The 19613-nt window shown below is 40.8% G+C and overlaps 1 protein-coding gene across 1 annotated transcript in view; it reads left to right on the forward strand.

Annotated features, from left to right (window-relative positions):
* SLC1A7 (solute carrier family 1 member 7) overlaps positions 1-19613 on the forward strand; it is a 58153-nt gene that overhangs the window by 23821 nt on the left and 14719 nt on the right. Inside the window, exons 4-7 of the mRNA XM_009461254.2 lie at positions 6448-6490; positions 7415-7634; positions 11328-11427; positions 13022-13255. Coding sequence (XP_009459529.1) covers positions 6448-6490; positions 7415-7634; positions 11328-11427; positions 13022-13255 — 597 coding nt within the window. The remainder of the gene's footprint in view (positions 1-6447; positions 6491-7414; positions 7635-11327; positions 11428-13021; positions 13256-19613) is intronic.

The following is a 19613-nucleotide window of genomic DNA, read 5'->3' on the forward strand; positions in this document are numbered from 1 at the left end:
TCCAAATAATGATTTTCTCAGAAAACTATAGCCCTGTTGTGGCTGCGTCAGGACCTTTTATTTCAGAAGAAGCAGGGTAAGGAGGTTCACCCTCCAGATCCCTTACTGGAACTGAAAGGCCATGCAACAGTGTCACCCTCAGGACAGATAAAAAGTCCACGTGTTTGGCAAAATGATTCCACAATATGAGTTCTGCTCTGATCTGCAAAAAAGACAAGCAAGACAAAATGGCTTAGACCCGATTAGTGATTTTTGCATTCTATTAGTATCTTTTATCACAATAATGAGGATTTGAATGCCTCATTAATTCTGCAAAAGCCACCTTTGGTCCTTTTAGCAGGAGGTAGTAAGATTGATACTGAGAAATGAGATGAGGCACTGGAGGTGACTACTGATGTGCAAGATGCATCCTCCCGTGGACCCTGAGACAGGTCATTTGTTCAGTCTTGCTAAATTAAATTTTGCTCTTGATTTCAGGAGTGCAAACCCTAATGGAGCCCACTGACACCAGGAGAAAGGTATTGCAGATGTATACCCATGTGACTAAGGACAGGATTTGTGGTTCTTGTGGTACAGTAACAGTAGGCAGGAGTCTACACAGCTGATGATGAAATCATACAGACGGCAAAAACAAATGAATTTTTGAGATTAAGATAATGTCACTGAGAAGGACCTCAGCCTATAAATGGGAGCCACAGTGCTGTTCCTTCTTGTGCACAGCTGTAAAATGGGAAACTACAGCTGTCATGTCAAGCTACTCCGACTCCATTTTTACTCTCTGTACTCTTGCTGTATAGAGTGCCAGGGTAAGATCTCAAACACGGAAGTATTAGAATACTGTCAAATACCCAGTCTTAAAACAATGTTCTTGCAAGCTCAGCTATGCTAGTTCAAATTTGAGAGCAGACTGTCCAAAGCTGTTTTAGGCCCAGTGCAAATATAGGCCAATAAAATATTACGAGGACGTGTATGTAGCAAAAACCCAGTCTGGTGGCTTCGATTCCACAGCGTGGGAGACTGCAGCCAAAGACTGTCTGGTGTGGCAGGGATTAGGTACTGATAACATCAGAGTCTGAGAGCAAAACCAGATTGTTGCTGCAGAGCACAGAGTGCCCCAGAGGGAATGGGTGTTCTGAGTCGAGGAAACAACATCTGCTGTACCTGTGGCTGCTCTTACGCTAGAGCAGCTGGCCTAATTTCTTATTAAAAAGATCTGCAAAAGCTGAATGCTTTGAGTTAACAGATGTTGTAGTCAGGACTTAGAATGAGTATTTCAGATATTCAGTAGTATAACTGCAATCAGAATTTGGCCTGTTATTTCTAATACAAGTTATCTAGCAGCTATCAAACTGGCTATCCCAGTAGCTGTAGGCTCATGTTCTGTGCACAATTTGGCTAATGGCATGAGAAGTAAAACAGTTTAACAGTGCTGGTATTATTTGTATCATCACTACTGTAGTTCTCAGAGTCAGCAGCCTTTTGAAGAGAGCAAGAGGGCTCCCACGTCCTGGGGGCAGTGCCAAGGCATGGCCTGAGCTGAAAAATGGCTTCCTAGCACAATTCAGCTTCCTAAAGCAGTGGAATACTAGGGGAGCAAAAACAAGCAAATAGTGTTAATTGGTACGTTAATTGCTGGGAGACAATGGAGAAGGAAAGAGGACCTCCCACTTCTGGTAGTGGTAAGGTGCTAAGGAGTCCTACGTGTAGTAGGAAGCTGCACCGTCAGAGTTGCTCCTTAGACCAGGTGTTGTCTATACTTGATACAAGTCTTCAGGATTTTCTTCAAATTCCATGGCTATCAAACTGCAGAACACATGTTGCCTTAGTCATATATGCACATTTCGAACTCAGTACATCCTTAAGTCTGAATCCTCTTATCCCATACAGAATTAGGGAAGGACTCCAAAATTTGCTAGTAGAATGAACCAGCCTGTGCATCACAGCAGGACGTAGTCAAAGAAGGTGTTTAGTCGGTCACTTGTGCGTATATGCTGCTATCACAGCAAATGCAGGCCAGGCATGCTGTGACAGCTGTGGCTCAATAGCTCACAGTCTGTAGAAGGTTCACTGAGCTGATATTGAAGTTCATGCACATTCACTCTTTTAGCCTGTGTTGAACGCTCCTGCTCTGTCTGGCAGAATTCCTGAAGCAGAAGACGCTCTGGGAAATGTTCTTCCTCAGGGCAGACAGTATTTAGCTCTTAATTTTTTATGTAACCAGAAACCATATGTCTCAGCTTTTGTTTTACAGTCATATCCTTGTCTTAGACCTAAATTTATCTATGTATGTTCCACACCAGCCTCAATCACTGTATTTAATTCCCTATTATTATGTGAAATTATTTTTGCCAGGAATGCTGAATTGTGCCACTGAGGTTAGAGACAATGTTGCTTGTACTGGAGAAATGAATCCCAGATCACTTTAAGTTTCCCGCACTATTATTTTGTGTCCTGTATCTGGTAAGCAATCTGAAAGTAATGATTGAAATTTAGAAGTATTTTATCTACTTAGCTCTCTTAATTGAATAAACACAACAGCATTTGTGGGTGGTGACAGCAATGAGTAGCTCAGCTTGAATTATTACTTTGTAAGTACTGACAGTGTCTTTAAGTCAATACATGTCAGTGATAAACACAGTGCCTGTTCTGAGTAGAGAGACAGACTCACTTTATGATCCTGATATCAGATCCACGTGGGTAGATATTTATCTTGTCCAGAATTTCAGTAAAGCCAGTAGAGATCTGGAGGGGCCAATCTGATTGCAGGCTGGATGCCTGGAAGACAGGTGGGCAGCACAAGCAGAGATCGACAGGCTGCAACACCGTGCCATTAATTTTGTAATATGTTTGGGCAAATGCAAGTGTCTGGATTTTGTGCTAGTCTGAAGCTCCCACCTCAGCTAGCATTCCCCAGTGTTCAGGTTTGGTGGGACAGAGACCCACAGGAGGGCTGCCCCGAGGCAGCCAGGCTGGCTGGCAGTGGTGAGGATCCCAACAGCCCTCCTCATCCCAGTTCCATGGTGAAAAGTCAAATCCCCCACTCCCAATGGAAAGATTCCCAGGAGATGCCTGCCAAACATCCAGCTCATGGCTGGAAATATCAACATGCAGCAAAATATACCCCTAAAGCCAGAATTTCTCAAGTGTTTCTGAAGAGGCCTGACTAAACAAACAAACACTCCCAGTCATCTCCCAGCTCTAGGTGACAGTTTGATACTTTCTTCTCATTATTTGTTTTTAGTCCGTTAGAGTTCTTGTCCACAAATTGCTCTCTTGAATGTTTTTCATTAACAAAACTAAATTTTGGCTAATACTGGATTTTTTCAATCCAAGTAAACCAGCTTAAAATAAAAAATAAGCCGAAGCTCTGGCAAACACATTCAGGTCAGCCCTTCACTAGATAAATTGTGTAACTTTGGTAAGGCTAGTCTCAAAGACTGGATCACAGTGCATAATATATTAAAAAATATTGGGAGTATTCCAGTATCCAGTATTAAGTGGGTAGTTGTAATTCCTGCAGGATAAAGAATGATAAAGAAACAAAATGCTTTAATCCTCCACAAATTTGTCTAACATTTAATCTAGCTACTAACCATATGATACTTCCTTTCTCAAGCAGTCTTAATGTGTTCTTAATTCTGCTAATTAGGACTATAAAACTATGTGAGAAAGTGGAAATCATCAGCAATTAAATTCATATTTCTTTGTAAAGCTATGGCTCATATGTGACATTCATATTCAGAGCTGTGCAGGAATCCTCAGTGTGGATCTGTGCTTTCAGAATAATTCACATTCACTCAGCAGGTCAGAGCGCAATCATCACACTAATACTGCGCACTCCTGTAGCACCTTTCATCTGATTATCTCAAATCACGAAACAAAGACAATTTAATATTAATGAAGCCTTTAACAATCTGGAAGCAGAATTCCCTTATGAGGCATAATAAGGCAGTAACTCTCTTTTCTCTCTGGTCCTTCCCCCTCCTATAAACATCCTCTCCATCTTTCCCAGGTCCAGCTCCATCCAGCTGTTCTTCAGATAGTCCCCTGTGTCAGCCAAGCCCCCGGGGCTCAGGCGGAAGGTTATGTCTGCATCTGAGAGGAAAGCGATGCACAGCTGGCTGGTGTCTGTGTCTTGCTTTGGCTACAGATTCGTCATTTGAATCAGAGAATCGTCAGCTTTATGGATGATTTGCAGAGATAACCCAGTGCTTTGCACCACGGTGAAAGCTCTGTTGACGGCAGCACAGCACTCGGGCGTACAGCACTGCTTACAATGGTGTAGTGAGTGTTGTTCATCGCTAAGCACATCACTACACAGTGTCTTAAGTGTCTTAAGCTAAATAATTCCAATTAAATGAAAGTGTGTACAAAGGGACTGCATTGATGTAACTAAACCTTGCTAATTTATGATAACTTCCTTAAATGGCCAGAGCTGCTGTCCTCTGCTATCACGTCCCCATAGCGCACAGCCATCATCACACTGGGGGCTCTTAAGCAGGACTGGTAAAATGGAAGGAGATATTGCGGTGTACAGCACAGCTAGTGTACGCTGTTATCCCGCAGGAATGCCAGGTAGCACATCAGGCTGCAAGGGGTAGGTAAACTGGACTGCCTCACCTGCACTGAGGCGAGGAAAGGCCAGAACAGTTAAAGAGTAACTAAAGTGCTGCACATCAACCTCGTATCTTGCCTCATAGTAACTTGTCTGTGGAACTCTAGTTTGCCCTAAAGCAACAGCCTTACCAAAAAGACCAATGATGCATTTATGTGGCTTGTCCATTCTCACACAGCAAGCCAACGAAACCCCCTCATTTTCAATCTTCTGTTTCAATCATTAGACAGTACTACTACCCTTTACTTAAAATTCTTCTCCCTCTGCTTTACCCTGAAAAGGATAATTATCTCTTTGTAGCAATTGCTCTCAGTGCCTGATGCTACTGAAACAGATTTTACCTCATAATTTTAAGTGCGACCATAATGTCACATTATGATCACTTAAAATAGCAATAGAATTGTTTTTTTCTAAGCCAGTGCTGCACAGCAATGCTTTTGCTGTGACTCTATTAGCAGCAGGCATATGCTGCTGCTGCAAAGAGGAAAGCAGGTCGGGAAAACATCTCAGTTCAGTATGCATTTAACTGTTCATATATATAGCAATTCTCTTTGGAACGGGAATGGGCTTTTCACATACACTTAGGTGTTGTCCTGTCTTGGAGCTTGAGCAGGACTTTGAATAAAAAGTCTTTTGGTTAGAGAATTCAGGAGTTTCTCCTTGCATAAATATACGTATATGAAAGCATGTAATAGGGTCATAGGCTGTCACCGTCTTCTGCCTCTAGGTTCAGAAGCTTTGAGCTGAAAATAAATCAGGTCTGAAAATGATCCTATTAGAATCATCACACAAATCTTGATTCCCAAATGCTGTATGGAAATATATGACTTTTTAGCTTTTTTGCCCAACTATACTATGATTCCTCTTTGAAGCCTGTAGAGGGTGTGCTCTCCATTTCAAATTACGATTGAATGTCTTTCTGCAAAGTAGTAATCTGCTCAAACTGAAGTTATAAATTAGCGCTAGATATCATTGGGTGAGATGTTATGGACTGAGATACACAGAAGGTCAGAAAAGATGACAAGAAGAGTCTGTTTTGCAATTAAGAATCTATTGGTCTCACTGCACATCTCACAGCATATGGCCATTGTCTTCCTCTGTAGCTCAGCTGTGTGCAACGATGAAGCTGCTGGCCTCACTTCAGACTCTTGTTCTGAAGTCTCAGAACCATATTAAGATAAAATTTAGCAGAGACTGTACAGCTCTAATCTCAATTCTTTTAATCAGGAATGAGATCCTCTTTTTGAAAAGAAAACTGTTCTTGACCAAACCACTGCGAAGTCTACATTGCTTGTAATTTTAGTGATGAAAGTGTATCAGGAGGTACTACAGTTTATGAGTCATATCATAAGAGTACTTAGAAGTCCCAAAGTAGATTACAGCACCCAGGAGTCTCAGGAATACACCGCTGAACACTGACTCTGTCTTGAACAGCTCATTATATAAGTAGGGAAGACAAAATATGCAATAAAGGAATATTCTTCTCCCCAGTTAGCAGATGGGGAAGGGAATGATAGCAATTATGTTGCCCCAGTTACAACATGGAGACTGTGGCAGAGCCAGAAACTGAAACTAGAGCTCCTGGGTCTCGGTCCTGGTATTTAGAAGCAAGTCCCAAAACTTTAATTCTGAGGAACTGTCTCTCTGTTGAGCCTTGCTCAGTCAGGTACAGCTGCATGGCATGAGTGGAAAAGAGTGGCAGTTTTCTGCACCCATCCAGCCTTGCTCTCTAGGAGGGTGAATAACTAATTTGTTGTGGGAGACCCAAGACACAGTAAACAGAAGTTGTTTTCAGTTCCATAGAAATTATTCTTTTATTTGTTCATTTTTAGGAACATGTTTCCAGCCAATCTTGTTGAGGCCACATTCAAGCAGGTAAGTGGCTATATTCCTTTTGAATAGATGAAAGAGATGAGACAGCATCACATAAAACATGTATCTTCATAAAACAGAATCCAGATACAGACATTGCATATTACTTCAGATACTGTTAGCGCCTTTAGCATTTAGGAATTAACAGAGTCCCTTTCCATTAGCTTCAGCAGCCTTGGTATCCGAAGGCAAAACAAACAAGCATAAAATGCACAGTGTGACTAGAGAATAGGCATGCACACCTCTGTCAGCTCCACCTCCACGTGAGGCTAGATCTTTGAGGACCTTGAGAAAGGTGCTGTAGGAAAGCAGAACAATTTATGCCAGTTATTGGCATTATTATGCCATTTATGCTAGAGCATGGTTTCTCTTATCATGGGACTGCGGTCACAGAGTAGCTGGAATCTCTTTAAGAACACACAGTAACACCCTGCAAGGGAAGAACAGGATACCATGTCCAATTAAAGCAACAAAATAATGTATTTGGGAAGAATCTAATTACTCAGATTGGAATTTGGCCAGAAAACCTCATCTAAAAGTTCTGAGTGAGCAAGAGGCATGGCTACGTTTATTTCACCTGGGGGAATATTTCATGGGAACATTACCTCTGGTGAGACAAAGAGAAGGGCACTGAGAAGCTCTAGGGAGTCATTCCCAATTATGTCTTATAGGAAAGTAGCTTTATCAGGAGACAATGTGTTTGCTGCACAAGGGTCTGATTATAGGAAACTCTGATTTTGTTATGCTTTTCCAAAAATTCAACTGTTTTTACAGATCGTAGCAGCATAGGGACAGGAGCTGTCATTCTTCTTTTCATGCTTGTCCCTTTAACATGCAGCCTTGTTGAAGCAGAGCACTTAGGAGGTCTCGTTAAACTATTAATTCCTGCTGGGATATTATAATAAAAACTATTTTGTTTTCTTTCAGTATCGCACCAAGAGTATTCCCATCATTAAATCTAATAAAGCATCATCTGAAAGCACCACTCGTCGCATTATAATATACGGAGTCCAGGATGAGAATGGATCCAATGTCCAGAATTTTGCCTTGGATATCACTCCCCCTCCTGAAGTGATTTACAAGTCAGAACCAGGCACTAGTGACGGCATGAATGTGCTAGGGATTGTGATATTCTCTGCCACAATGGGTAGGTTTCAGACATGTTTGTTTGTAATAATCCAAGTATCCATTTAAGAGAAAAAGATAGGGGTTGGGTTGCTTCGTTTCTTGATTCACCTTTTTTAACTGCTTCTATCTAAACTTTGTGGGGGAAAAGGCAAGACTGTTACAGAGCTGTTCTCCCAACCTTTCAAAGATAAATCTTCAAAATCCTTGATGACTTTTGTTCCATGCAGTTCTGTTTCCTGTGCATGCACTTACATTCTTTTTGTTTTATTTTTTTCTGGATTATTTTGAGCTTTTATTGATGAACGATTTTTTCCTGACTGTAAGAAACACTAATACAGTGTGCTCAGAGGAAGTAGGAATTACTATACCGGGTCAGACCCATAGCCCCACTGCCAATATTCTGTTTCACTCTCTGGACAGCAGCAAAAATCCCAGACAAAGTTTCAAGAAATTTTGAAATAAGCAAGTCCGTAGCAGACTTTCTTTCCAAAGCCCAAGAAGTTAGTACACTTCTAATGCCCAGAGCTCCAGGTGTTGTATTACAGGAATAAAGAACTTCCCTCACTGCTCTTGGTGCAGGGGGCATCAGGCGGAGACACCCTCCGCTCTCATGGCTGGACGTTTCACCTCTGGAGCTGGCAGTCCAAGCAAAACTTGGTCCTAGACCAACTCCTTGGCTAAAGTTCCCCTCACCAGGCAGAAAATTACTTTAGCCCTGGAACCTGCCCTGTCTGTTGTTTTTACCCATTCTTAGTCATGTTTTACCACATGGTTAGTGTAGAATATAACTGTCACTGTAAGAACCCAACTCAGATAATGAGCTTCAGTGATATCTTGATTAAGTGTGCTACAAAGGTATGTTGTTTTATCAGTTTTAAATCTGTGGATCTTCTTTTTGATTGAAACGTCTTGATTTTATTTTTGCCATCCTGCAATGCTGATAGTTATATATCATCTAGTAGCTTATCACAGTGGACTCTAAGAGCTTCTGTCTGGCTAATTCATTCAGTTTAACATGCTGGAGGAACTCATTGGTGCCATGTGTGTTATATTATGTTTGTGGATTTGGAAGAGGGAATTTAAACAAACATGCCCTAGTTAATCATAAAGTTCTGATGATTTTTACAAGAAAATGCTCATCAGATTTTCCTTATCTAAGTTTATTCTTGGAAGTTAATCTGATCAGCAGGAGTAGTTCTATAGAACATTTTTGACTGCATTTATTATATTATGGTTCATACCAGCACAAGGGGTCAAAAATCAAGCCTGGAATTAGCGGATTTGTCTCTCTCTTTTTTAGTTTCTCCAGTGGGCGGTATTCCATATGCAACACTGCTGGAAGCTGGCAGTCCCCCAGTTTGTAGTATTTTATAGTCAATTCCCAAAGTACAATGTCACAGCAAACACTATTCCAGTCAAAAAGTATTGGATATGAATGAATTAATTACATGTGCTTATTAGGATCAAGGGCAATTTTATACTTCTGAGCACAGAAGATCATTCATTGTCTTCCCAGAACTGAATGTATTACTTTCACCATGCCCCTCAGTCTTGCTGGCCTGGGGCTCAAGAGATGGAAGCTGAGAGCTGGTTTCTTCCTGGCTGATGTACAGAAAATGTACTGCCAGTACTGCCACGTACAGCACAGTCCCGGCTGCTGGGTCACCTCTGACTGTATCAGCCACGAACAAACCTGAGACACTAAACCCTCAAAACTTGTCATCTACCAGTGACTATTTCAGACTGTCATTTTGAACAAAGGATGAAGCCAAACATTTGTCACTGTCTTCAGCTTTCTGCACCCCCCAAAAAATGGAAGCAATGAAACAGGAGACATGTGGCTTGAATCTCTATGAAAGAAGAGCATCCTTCCAAAGTTTTTATTTATTGCAAAAGAATGTATACAGGCCTTGGTGCTTGGTAACAGTTTTGCTCACTTTGGCTGAGTCTTATTTGCACAAAGGTCTTTTTACACCACTTTGGCATAGAAAAACAACATTAGGGTGGGTATGAGTTCTTATTACCGCCTTGATGCTGGGCTCAGCTGTGCTTAGCTATGCTACCTCTTCTCACACAGTGTGCAGGAATTTCTGTTAGAAATTATGACAAGTGGCTAAGAGTTGAGACACCTGATCTTTTTTTCTTGGAGGAGCATACATTATTTATTCACTACAAGGAAAATGTTTGCACTGCAATGGAACTTGGTACATCAGGGCTGCAGACAGGAAGCCCCAGTCCTGCCCGCTCCCCTGTCTGTCCCCACCAGTAGCCACATGCTTAGGTAGGACAGTGTTTTAAAGAGCAAATTTCAGTTATTCCTGTAAAATAAAAGAGAAAGCATTCCTTCTTTGTTACATTATACAGAACTAGAAGTTAGGACTCTTGTAAAACTGCCACTAACCAGTCTACAAAAGCTGAACTGCATTTAATGTCCTGTTACCAAAGAAGAGCAACATGCTTAATAAAAGAGTGTTATTTTCCAACCTAAAAGTTACAGCTTAGATAAATATTAACAGGCTTATAAACCCACATCTTGAATGCACTGTTATTGTGAAATCCCTGGATAAAACAGCTGAAAGTCTCCCTCCCTGCCTCAGGAGGGAATTGCCCTGGAAGCGGTGCTGCCTGAGACCTGGCTTGCAAGTGCAGATGTGGGCTCTGAGGGACAGAGCCCAGGCTCCTGCCCAAAGCAAGGACACTGCATATCCAGAGCCAGTGGCAGCATGCCACTCATACCCCACTCATAGCCCCCTGCTTCCTCATGAAAGTCCCTTCAAAAGCAGTCTCACTTGGTGCAGCTAGCTTTTGAAGTGCTTCCTTAAGCACTTAACTCGATCACTTATAATCCTTTCAGGGAGTGATGGCAGAAAAATAATAAAATAGGAAAATTATCTCTATTTATATGCATTATTGGAAACTAACACTGTCTGGAGAATATATGGTTAGATGACGCATCCCAGAGCTGTATTCTTTTCCTTTCTGAGCGCTGGGTGCACATAAATGGATTTTCTTTGCTTTCTTCTTTACTGGTTAGTCCGTATAGGAATTTGGCTTTTCTGCACATGAACTTGCATTTCCTTATCTCCCCCAAGTTTGCAAAGCCTGACTGATTTGAGGGTTGGTTGTTATTATGTAGATACATATCTACTAAAAATAGGATGGAGACCCCCCATATTCACTCCCCATTACCAGAACAAACCTCAGTACTGGCTTTGCCCCATGAGTGTCTCATGGATGCTGCCTAGTTCTACGCAGTGCACAGCAGTAGGCAGACTGCAGGCACAGATAGCTTCTTTCATTAGAAAAATGTCTTTCAGTTTGTCTTCCATGCATCCCTGAGAGCAGGTAAATCCTTCTCAGGGCTCTATGAAAGATAGTTAAGGAAACAAGCTTGCTACCAGGGGGGCTAAATCTACAGCACAGAAGTACCTCCACAGGGAAACATTCAGGGAACTGCAAACGAAAAACCACGCAGTCAGGGGAGAGAGCCCTGTATGGAGCCAAAGCACAAGGCTGTGGCCTGGCTCCCCCATGCTCTCGTGTTTGTGTAAGGTGAGATTTTCAGATACCATGTCTGTTTCTACAGCACGAAGATCCATATTCATCCAGTCATCTCGCACTTAGTTCACTTTGAATTACAGCAGGGAGGGAAAGCACTGGGGATTTGCATGGAGGCACCTGAGAAACTGAACCTGAATGCCTTTGTTTGCAGGTATAATGTTGGGAAGAATGGGGAACAGTGGTGTTCCTTTGGTCAGCTTTTGCCAGTGTTTAAATGAATCTGTCATGAAGATAGTGGCAGTTGCTGTTTGGTAAGTAACTGTTTTAGTAAGAAAATCAATATTTTTTTAAGGGAGTAAGAAAATTTCAACAGAACAGGATGCACAGAAATGTCATAAACTTATTTCCAGGGAAATAAATAAGGGTAAGCAACCCTTAGCTTTGCAGGGCCTCAGCATTTGAAGGAAGATACATATACACACATCCTGTCCCTCATTTGTACTGTCATTTTGACAGAAGCACCCTATATATTACTCACAAATAACAAAACATGGTATAGCTGGGTGGATGTGTGCTGTATGCACTTAGGAGCACTGCCAATCCTCAGGCAGGCTGAGAAGGATTATAATACATCCAGCCCACACAAGGGAGGAGTACAATGAGATCCTCGAGCTCGTACTTCCATCCTTTACAGCACTGCTCAACTAGAAGTACTAGCCTGGCTTCAGCTTGCTCAGGAGAGGGCTGGGCTCTTGTGCTGACATGACTGTACTGTCGTTAGCATGGTTGCTGCTAGCTTGGCTATCTTTGCACTGAACACAGTGGAGATGATATACCCAGAATGCTTGGCACTCGGAGTGTCTCTAAGTCAATAAAATAGCCCTCAATGAACCATCCTAGGCCATGTCACTTAGGAAAAGCCTTCAGAGCAATCCTAAATTACACTGAGAGCCAGCTAGACCTGCCAGCGCACCTGCCCCAAAGATTAGAGGAACAGTAGGTGACTGCCAACAACAAAAACTACCAGCTTAGCATCTTTCCCACCCTTCAGAAGGTCCCCAAATGTGGTTCAGCCCAACATGGGGGTGATCCCACTACCAGCACCCAGCCTTTGTTTCCAGCTACCTGGTCCAGTCTGACTGAGCTGGGTCAGGGAATGATCACTTGGTTAGATGGGTCCAAGGGGGTAGTAATTTCTGGAAGAATGAGGGGGAAGTAGCAAGTCTGTGAAGATGGCACAGCTGCTAGTGGAAGATGGCTGGATGCCCCCAGATTTTTTTTTAATCTTAAGTGCTTTCAGCACCCATGGCTTTGTGTCTAGCCATGCAGAGAAGCACAACAGTTTTGGTAAAGCACCTATCCCACATCCAGTCCAGAGGGGGTTCAGAAACTATTCTTCTGCCTATCTATCTGCTCTGAAACAAATTGCAGGCAGTCCAAGAGCATGTCGAATGCATATTGGTATTTCTCCTATGTCTTCCAAAGGCAACATAAACATTTACTTAACAGCATCCAACTAAAATCCATGAGCAGTCACACGAGCACAAGCACATGAACAGAGCTTAGGACTCATTCCCTCTCTCCCCAGTAAATGACCTGCCTTAAGCTAAAAAGTCAAAGCTGCCTTCTGAACCAAAACGTTTTAAAGTCATTCCTGACCAGCACCATAACCTCAGCTGTGCTGAGGAGTACTCAGCATAAGAGTGTCTAGCCCAGTGCTTCGGGCATGCTCCTCAAGTGCGAGAGAGAGAGGCTTAGTCTGATAAAACAACCGAAGCCAGCTGTTCTGCTTCCAGACAGGGTGCTGTTACTGCACTGCTGCCGGAAGTACAAGGCTTTCCCATCTCACGCTATTTGATGGAAGTAAGCTATCTCCTAATAATGACTGTCTTTCTTTTTGCTCAGGTATTTTCCATTTGGAATTGTGTTCCTAATTGCTGGTAAAATCTTAGAAATGGATGACCCGTCAGCCATTGGGAAGAAACTGGGTTTCTATGCCATTACAGTGGTTTGCGGCCTAGTGGTTCATGGGCTGTTTATTCTGCCAATGATGTACTTCTTTATCACGAAGAAGAATCCCATTGTCTTCATCAGAGGGATTCTTCAAGCCTTGCTCATTGCTCTGGCCACATCCTCCAGGTATTATACAGTTTCTAGACAGATGCAACAAAATACTTGCTAGATCCTTACTCCAGCTTTCTCTTGGGAACAGCATACTATAGCCGTACTGGAGCAGATATATTTGTATCTGAACAATGGCCTGTGTCAAATTCACTGGTATATTTGTAAAAGATGTGTCTCTCAACATTTGCAATTTATGTGTGGGAGCCAGTTGACAATGATGTTTGTCACATTTTTTTCCCTCAGTTTAAAAAATATTGGACAAAAACCTTTTTTCTTAGAGGACTAGAAAGGAAATAAGGATATTTTTCCATAAAAAAACAAACATTGTGCTTCTACAAAGTTAATATATATAAGGGACACACAGTTTGTCCAGACTTCATTTTTGGTATTAGTGGAGAACCTCCTAGTTCAGTCATAAGGAAACGTTTTACCCTTTCTACTCATCTTAGTCTTTGTTTCTTGGTACATTAAGAAAAGGCTGTGGTTGCAAGCTATTGTCCAGCACTGGGAAAGTATTTAGCTGTTCTGCTTAAAGAATAATATATTTTGCATCCTTTTTAGGGAGGATGTACAATGAGTTTTAACCATAGCTGAACAAAGGTACAGTGAAAATGGGAAACAGCTTGTGAACTGATTATGAAAATGACTCCCAACATGGATAAACTGGTGCCTGAGAAGTGCTTGAAAGGGCTGGAATTGGCTTGCATGGAGTGGAGACAAAAACAACAACTAAAATAACATTTCCCTGTAGCCAATATAATAAAAACACAGTTTCATGGCATCTGTGGCTGGAGGCTTGTTACTCTGAAGTAACCACTTTTTCCCTACCACTTTTTATGCAGTAATAAAAGCCACAGTACAAGTGGAAAATGCCAGATAAATAGTTCTCTAGCACATCCTACATATTTATTATTTCTACTGTCAGCTATAAAGGAAAAGGGCTAAAGAAAGGAAAGATACCGTTTTTGCTTTTGGATTTTTGAAGTTGTTATTGTTGCTTTACAGAGATTAGAAAATACTAAATTCTTATCCAGATTTTGAAATGATGACAGCTAGTGACAAACACCTACCTTCATCTACCTGGTTTAGACTTCAAATCAGTAGTTAGTACAAAATCAATGATAAATTGGGAACATCTGTTTATAAAGAAACATAATGAAAAATTAAAAGGTTTTATTAACCCAAAAATATTTATTCTAAGTAACAATAATGACTGAGGAGTACGTCATCTAATTATACTTAAATACTGATTCCTTCTTCTATCTTATAATAATTTCTATAATAAGTTGAGCTCTGATGACTAATATATCCTTTCAGGCAATAGTATTGTACCAGCTTCTTACCCCTTGTGCCTCTAATCTTACTTTTCTCCATAAATTCCCAAGCTCCTTGAGGAAGAATTCACATAATCTCTCCTACAATGGAGTGACCCACTTAGAAATAAAGTGCATTTGTAATTGGTGGGATAACAGAAGGAAAAGGCAGGAATGACATATAGATAAAAAGTTCTGTGAAAGCAGTCAAACAAATATTTGTTTAAATAACTTCTTTTTAATAGTCTAATAAGGGCCGTTAAGTAATCAGTGCATATGGCTTTCCATAGGGCATCATCACTGATAAATAATTATGTGACTTTTGCAGAAATCTGGAACTCTTCTGCAAATTGTCTAAGTAAATAAATACGTGGAGAAGTAACAATTTAACTTCCCTGAACTCAGATTAGTTGATATAATTCATTTTTGCTATAATCTTCTGCAAAACTTATTTTTGTTACAAAACATTACTTTGCAATGTGGTAATTACCGTCAATGCTAAAAGAGAAATAATCTTTATTTTACTGAAGGAACAATGAAAAAGAGAAAACTTCAGTTGTACTAGACCTGTGCCAGACTTGGGAAAAGAGCCTAAAACTTCTATCCCAAGCCCATTGTCCATTTTAGGCTCATTATAGTTCTAACGAGGTCCGACAAGGTAATTTGGGACAGGAAGGTCTGATGCAGATGGCTGTTTCTCTCATAAATATACGTACAGTGGTTAGGGCAGGAGTAAGCAGAGCAGAAGGAATGTATGGGAATTAAAAGAAAGGAGAGGAGGGAATGATTATCTGAGTACAGTTAGAAGGTACTAGCTTTCCACTATGTTTCATTTTACAAGGTGTTTTCATATATAACAGTTTGCTCCAAAATGACCTATAAGGAGCAACATACTGTGAAATACAAAGTCAAGAAAAAATTATGTGCTGGGTGGTGTTTCAAACCCTAATTGGGCTTAAATAATTAAGGCAATCTTTTTTATCAGAACATAAAAAGTTTGTAGCTTGAGATGTCACATCCTCAGATTGAAGTAAGACGCTAATTTTGCACTCAACTATGTTAGTGTTGGAAAAGGCTCATCAGGTTCACATTTGACACACTTAACTATCTGCCCTGCTCCTCTAAGAATTCTGCTTCTGAAGAACTCTGTTGCTGACAACTCAGGTTTTTTAATCTGTGCCATTCAATTAATTCTCTTTTTCCAGAAAAAGATAATTTTTCTTAAAAATCTGATCTGAATTTTTCTCTTTTTAGGGAAAAAAAGATGAAGTCTTGTTCCTCATTTTACCTTCAGTATCTATGGAAGAATTTGTCCTTTTCTCTTGTTTTCTGTTAATAAGCAACAAAAATAACCAAGTTTTTCACCAGTATAGATCCCTTTATCAAGGGAGGTTTGATCAAGACTTAAAAGATCGGCACATATTCTACCATTTTCAAAAACAGATTACTTTTCTTAAATTTCCCTATTTTGCATCAGCATTGCATTTTGACTTTATAACCAGTTTACTAGTCCTTTACTGGTCTGGAAACTTTCAGGGCTTGTGCTTGTTTCTTTATTGGATCTCATCTCCTTACTCTGTCTCTAGCTCCGAGAGTATCAAGCCACTTTACAATCATGAAGGGCCCTCTTTGCAGTTCATAATATATTCAGGTCCAGGTTGCTTGTGGTATATTTTGAGGTTAGAAATGTTCCAATGCCAATGTCATCAATCATAGTAATAAAACAAAAAGTCAGACATGATATGTAGTAACCAAAATACACAACCAGATATACAAAGGTATGCAGGGGTCTTGATTCCCCTGTTTTACACGAGTGCCTAAGTTATATTACTACTTGGAGAAAGTACAACAATGGTTGGTTTGAGAATTTTTAGATCAGTTTTTTTTTTTTTTTTCTCAATTACTTGTAGAAGCATAAGGAAAGAACATGCATGCTCTCTGCACATCACAGTGATCATCATTGCAAAGATTAACTTTTAGGCAACTGTCAACCATGCAGGATGCCTATGGTTCATCTAGGAACTCAGGTCCTCATGGGGAGAGTTGGGCTCCTAGGGAAGAGCCCCAAAAGCCAGCATGGTAAGGAGAGCTAGGCAGGCATCAGGCATAGCTATAAAGCAAAAATCTCAACCTACAGAACTGGTGAGAGAGAGGTGTCTCTCTGCTGAGTGTCTCCAAGGTAAACCAATCCTTACTCACAGTTTTCTCCAGCCCCATTTCCTTACCCCAAGCTGATGTGAGAGTGCCCACTGACAGTGGGGAACGCACAGGGAATTCAGCTTTCCCTTAAAGCTGCACTGACTTTGACTCTCCTGGGCTCTGACTCCCAGGAGAGAGCTCCTCTCCTGGAGATACCGAGTACTTTGAGATACTACTGTCTCCCCTTCTACTGTGCAAGGAATAGGCCCAGAGAGGGTGTAGCTTGGGAACAGAGCTCTGATGCCAGCTGGCAGCTCAGTCTGTCAAGAATCACCAGCAGGACTTGCTACCAGAAGAGATTTAGTATCTTTATTGTCAGAAGTTAATGTACTGCCAAAGTTAAGGTGAGTCCTGAGGAAAGGCTCTGAACTTATGGATTTGGGGCTTGGACACGTTTGATGGATTTGGCTCTGTTTGCCCCTTCTTACCAGTGTGTATATTTTGCAAATCCAACACTGTCCCAACATGGTTTTTAATGTTTTTCTGCTCAAATAGCAGTGCCTTGTCTAGAGATAGCTGAACTTTTCACCTTTGTTACACTGAAAGGAATGGATGCTGCACATAACTGAGCTGTTGCCAAAAGAACATGCACAAGTAATTGGTGCTGGACAGGAGAGCTGCTTCTCCTGACAGTCAACACATCTGTATTTGGTTAAATAATACTTGCCACAGGGGCATTATATAAGACTCATAATGTGGGTATTGGATTTTCAGATCATCTTAGAGGAGAACAAAGAGTTGGTTTTAAGCGTACTGATGTGTTTCTTCCTTGCAGATGTTTCTGTGTCAGTTCATGTCTACATCTAAAGATAGAAAGAAAGCCTGATATTCATTCCAGCTAGTCTGCACCTGTGGACAGCTTTCTTTTTAAGCTAAAAGTCAAACTGCAAGAACCAAAAACAATACCATGTACAAAACCCGAGAATGTAACACAAGGGAACTTGAAAGCCACTAAACAGCTGTCTCATGGCAATGATTTTATTGAATCTGAACATTATTTCAACCCATTTCCCTTTAGCGAAAAGTTCTACACCCCATTCTCAATCTCCTTATATTTCTCCAGAAATCCCAGTCACAGCAATATTTTGGTTTGCACAGATATTACTGGTGAGGCAGGGACAGAGAAGTAGGAGATCTCTTGTTCCTTTGGTGCATCATTTAGGACACAATGAACGAAATCCCTATGACTAACACCAAGTCCCTGCAGCAGTCACTTGGCCAGCCTGCCCCTGAAGTCAAACCCTTGGCCCCAGGACGGGCTGGCTTTGGCAACAGGCGCCCATAGCGATGTACACAGCTCCTCTTTACTACATCAGTAAGGTGTGATGAGCACGTGCTGTCCTTGCCCACCTTGCCCTGCTCTGTGGTGTTCAGGCTGCATAACTGTGGATTTCTGACTTGCTGCTTTCTCTCCCCCCCCTTGCCCCTGATCTTGTCACCTCTTACTGTATTGAAAAAGTAATATTTGGCCTACAGGCAAAATTCCTCTTGATTTTAGCTTTCCTCATTCCAATGGCATGAGGGAATTTTATTTTTCTAGGTCATCTTTCCATATCATTAATGAATTAAAGCAGCATCTTGTCAGTGGTACATCCCATCAAAAGAAGCAATTTTCATCTTCTCTGAAGACAAGTGATACAACATGAGTTTTTCAAGGGTTTTGCTGCTTATGAAACACTAAGATCTTGGCTATTGCACAGTGTAAATTAAAGGCAGATTTGGCAAAAGGGAGATGAGATCAGTTTGTTGATTTTTTGGAGCAAATATTAAAATGCATTTGAATGATAAGATAAACAGAGCAGGCTGAACAGCTGTTCTTCCACTGTGACTAGCTGTCTTTGTGGCTCACACTAGTAAGAGCTTGGCCTGATCCAGCATTAGCTTATGTTTAGTCTCTGCAGCTGCAGCATTTTATCCCAAAATTGAGTTAAGACACTAGAAATGTATTTTTAACTGTTAGAGTTAGTGCTGGGAGAAGATACCTCTCCTCTTAGCTAAAGCTTTAGGACAGTTTTTAAAAGACTTAACAGATTAAGATCAGTGCTTTAGAGTATTTTTTCCTCCTAAGAAATGTTACATGTCAGGCTTTCATGTTACTGCTCCACTGTTTAACACTAGATAAAGTGGCTTTCAACAAAACAAACCTCACCTAATTTAAATGAAAAGACAAATTCAAGTATTTATTTGAGAATGTTTTTTTCTTCAGCCATTGAAATTATATATTAATATAACTCAAAAATGACAGTAGGAACATTTTTTTTCTTTGCCATTTGGTAAGTCACCAACAGCTAAAGCCTTAAATAAGACATATATTTTCTGATATGTGCCAGATGATACATTATGAGTAAAAACAAACCATCATTGAAGACAACCTCTCCTAGGATACTCCACATAACTTTGTCACCTGTATTCAGGAGAAGTTCATTCAGATTGAAATAGGTGCCGAAAGGTTAATCAGGGATGTAAAGTAGCAATCTTGTAAGAGAAGACTTTAAAAATTCTGATTGGGTCAATCCAGGCTGAGAGGGGACAGAACTGATTTCTAACAATACATGTTGTAACAGCTGGACCGATTTGTGCAAGGAGAAATGCATAAAGCACATAAAAGCAAATTTATGTGCTGTAAATTGAAAAGAGTACATCTAGATCATAAATTAAATTTCTCATCTGAACAGTGAATTCTGGAAAGCCTTTCAATAGGAATAGTTAGGACAGACAGTCTACTAGCTCTAAGATGCAGTGTCATAAATTTGAGTGAGACTGTATGTAGTAGTTGCCTGTGCTAGGAAGGTACAAGAATCTGTGACCTGGAAATTTGTTTCCTTTCAATATATTGCACAATGTTTTTCATCATCATTGCA

This window comes from Nipponia nippon, unplaced genomic scaffold (assembly GCF_047370975.1).
Source record: "Nipponia nippon isolate SJK-2023a ecotype South Korea unplaced genomic scaffold, ASM4737097v1 scaffold_5, whole genome shotgun sequence".
In the NCBI taxonomy this organism is placed as follows: Eukaryota; Metazoa; Chordata; class Aves; order Pelecaniformes; family Threskiornithidae; genus Nipponia; species Nipponia nippon.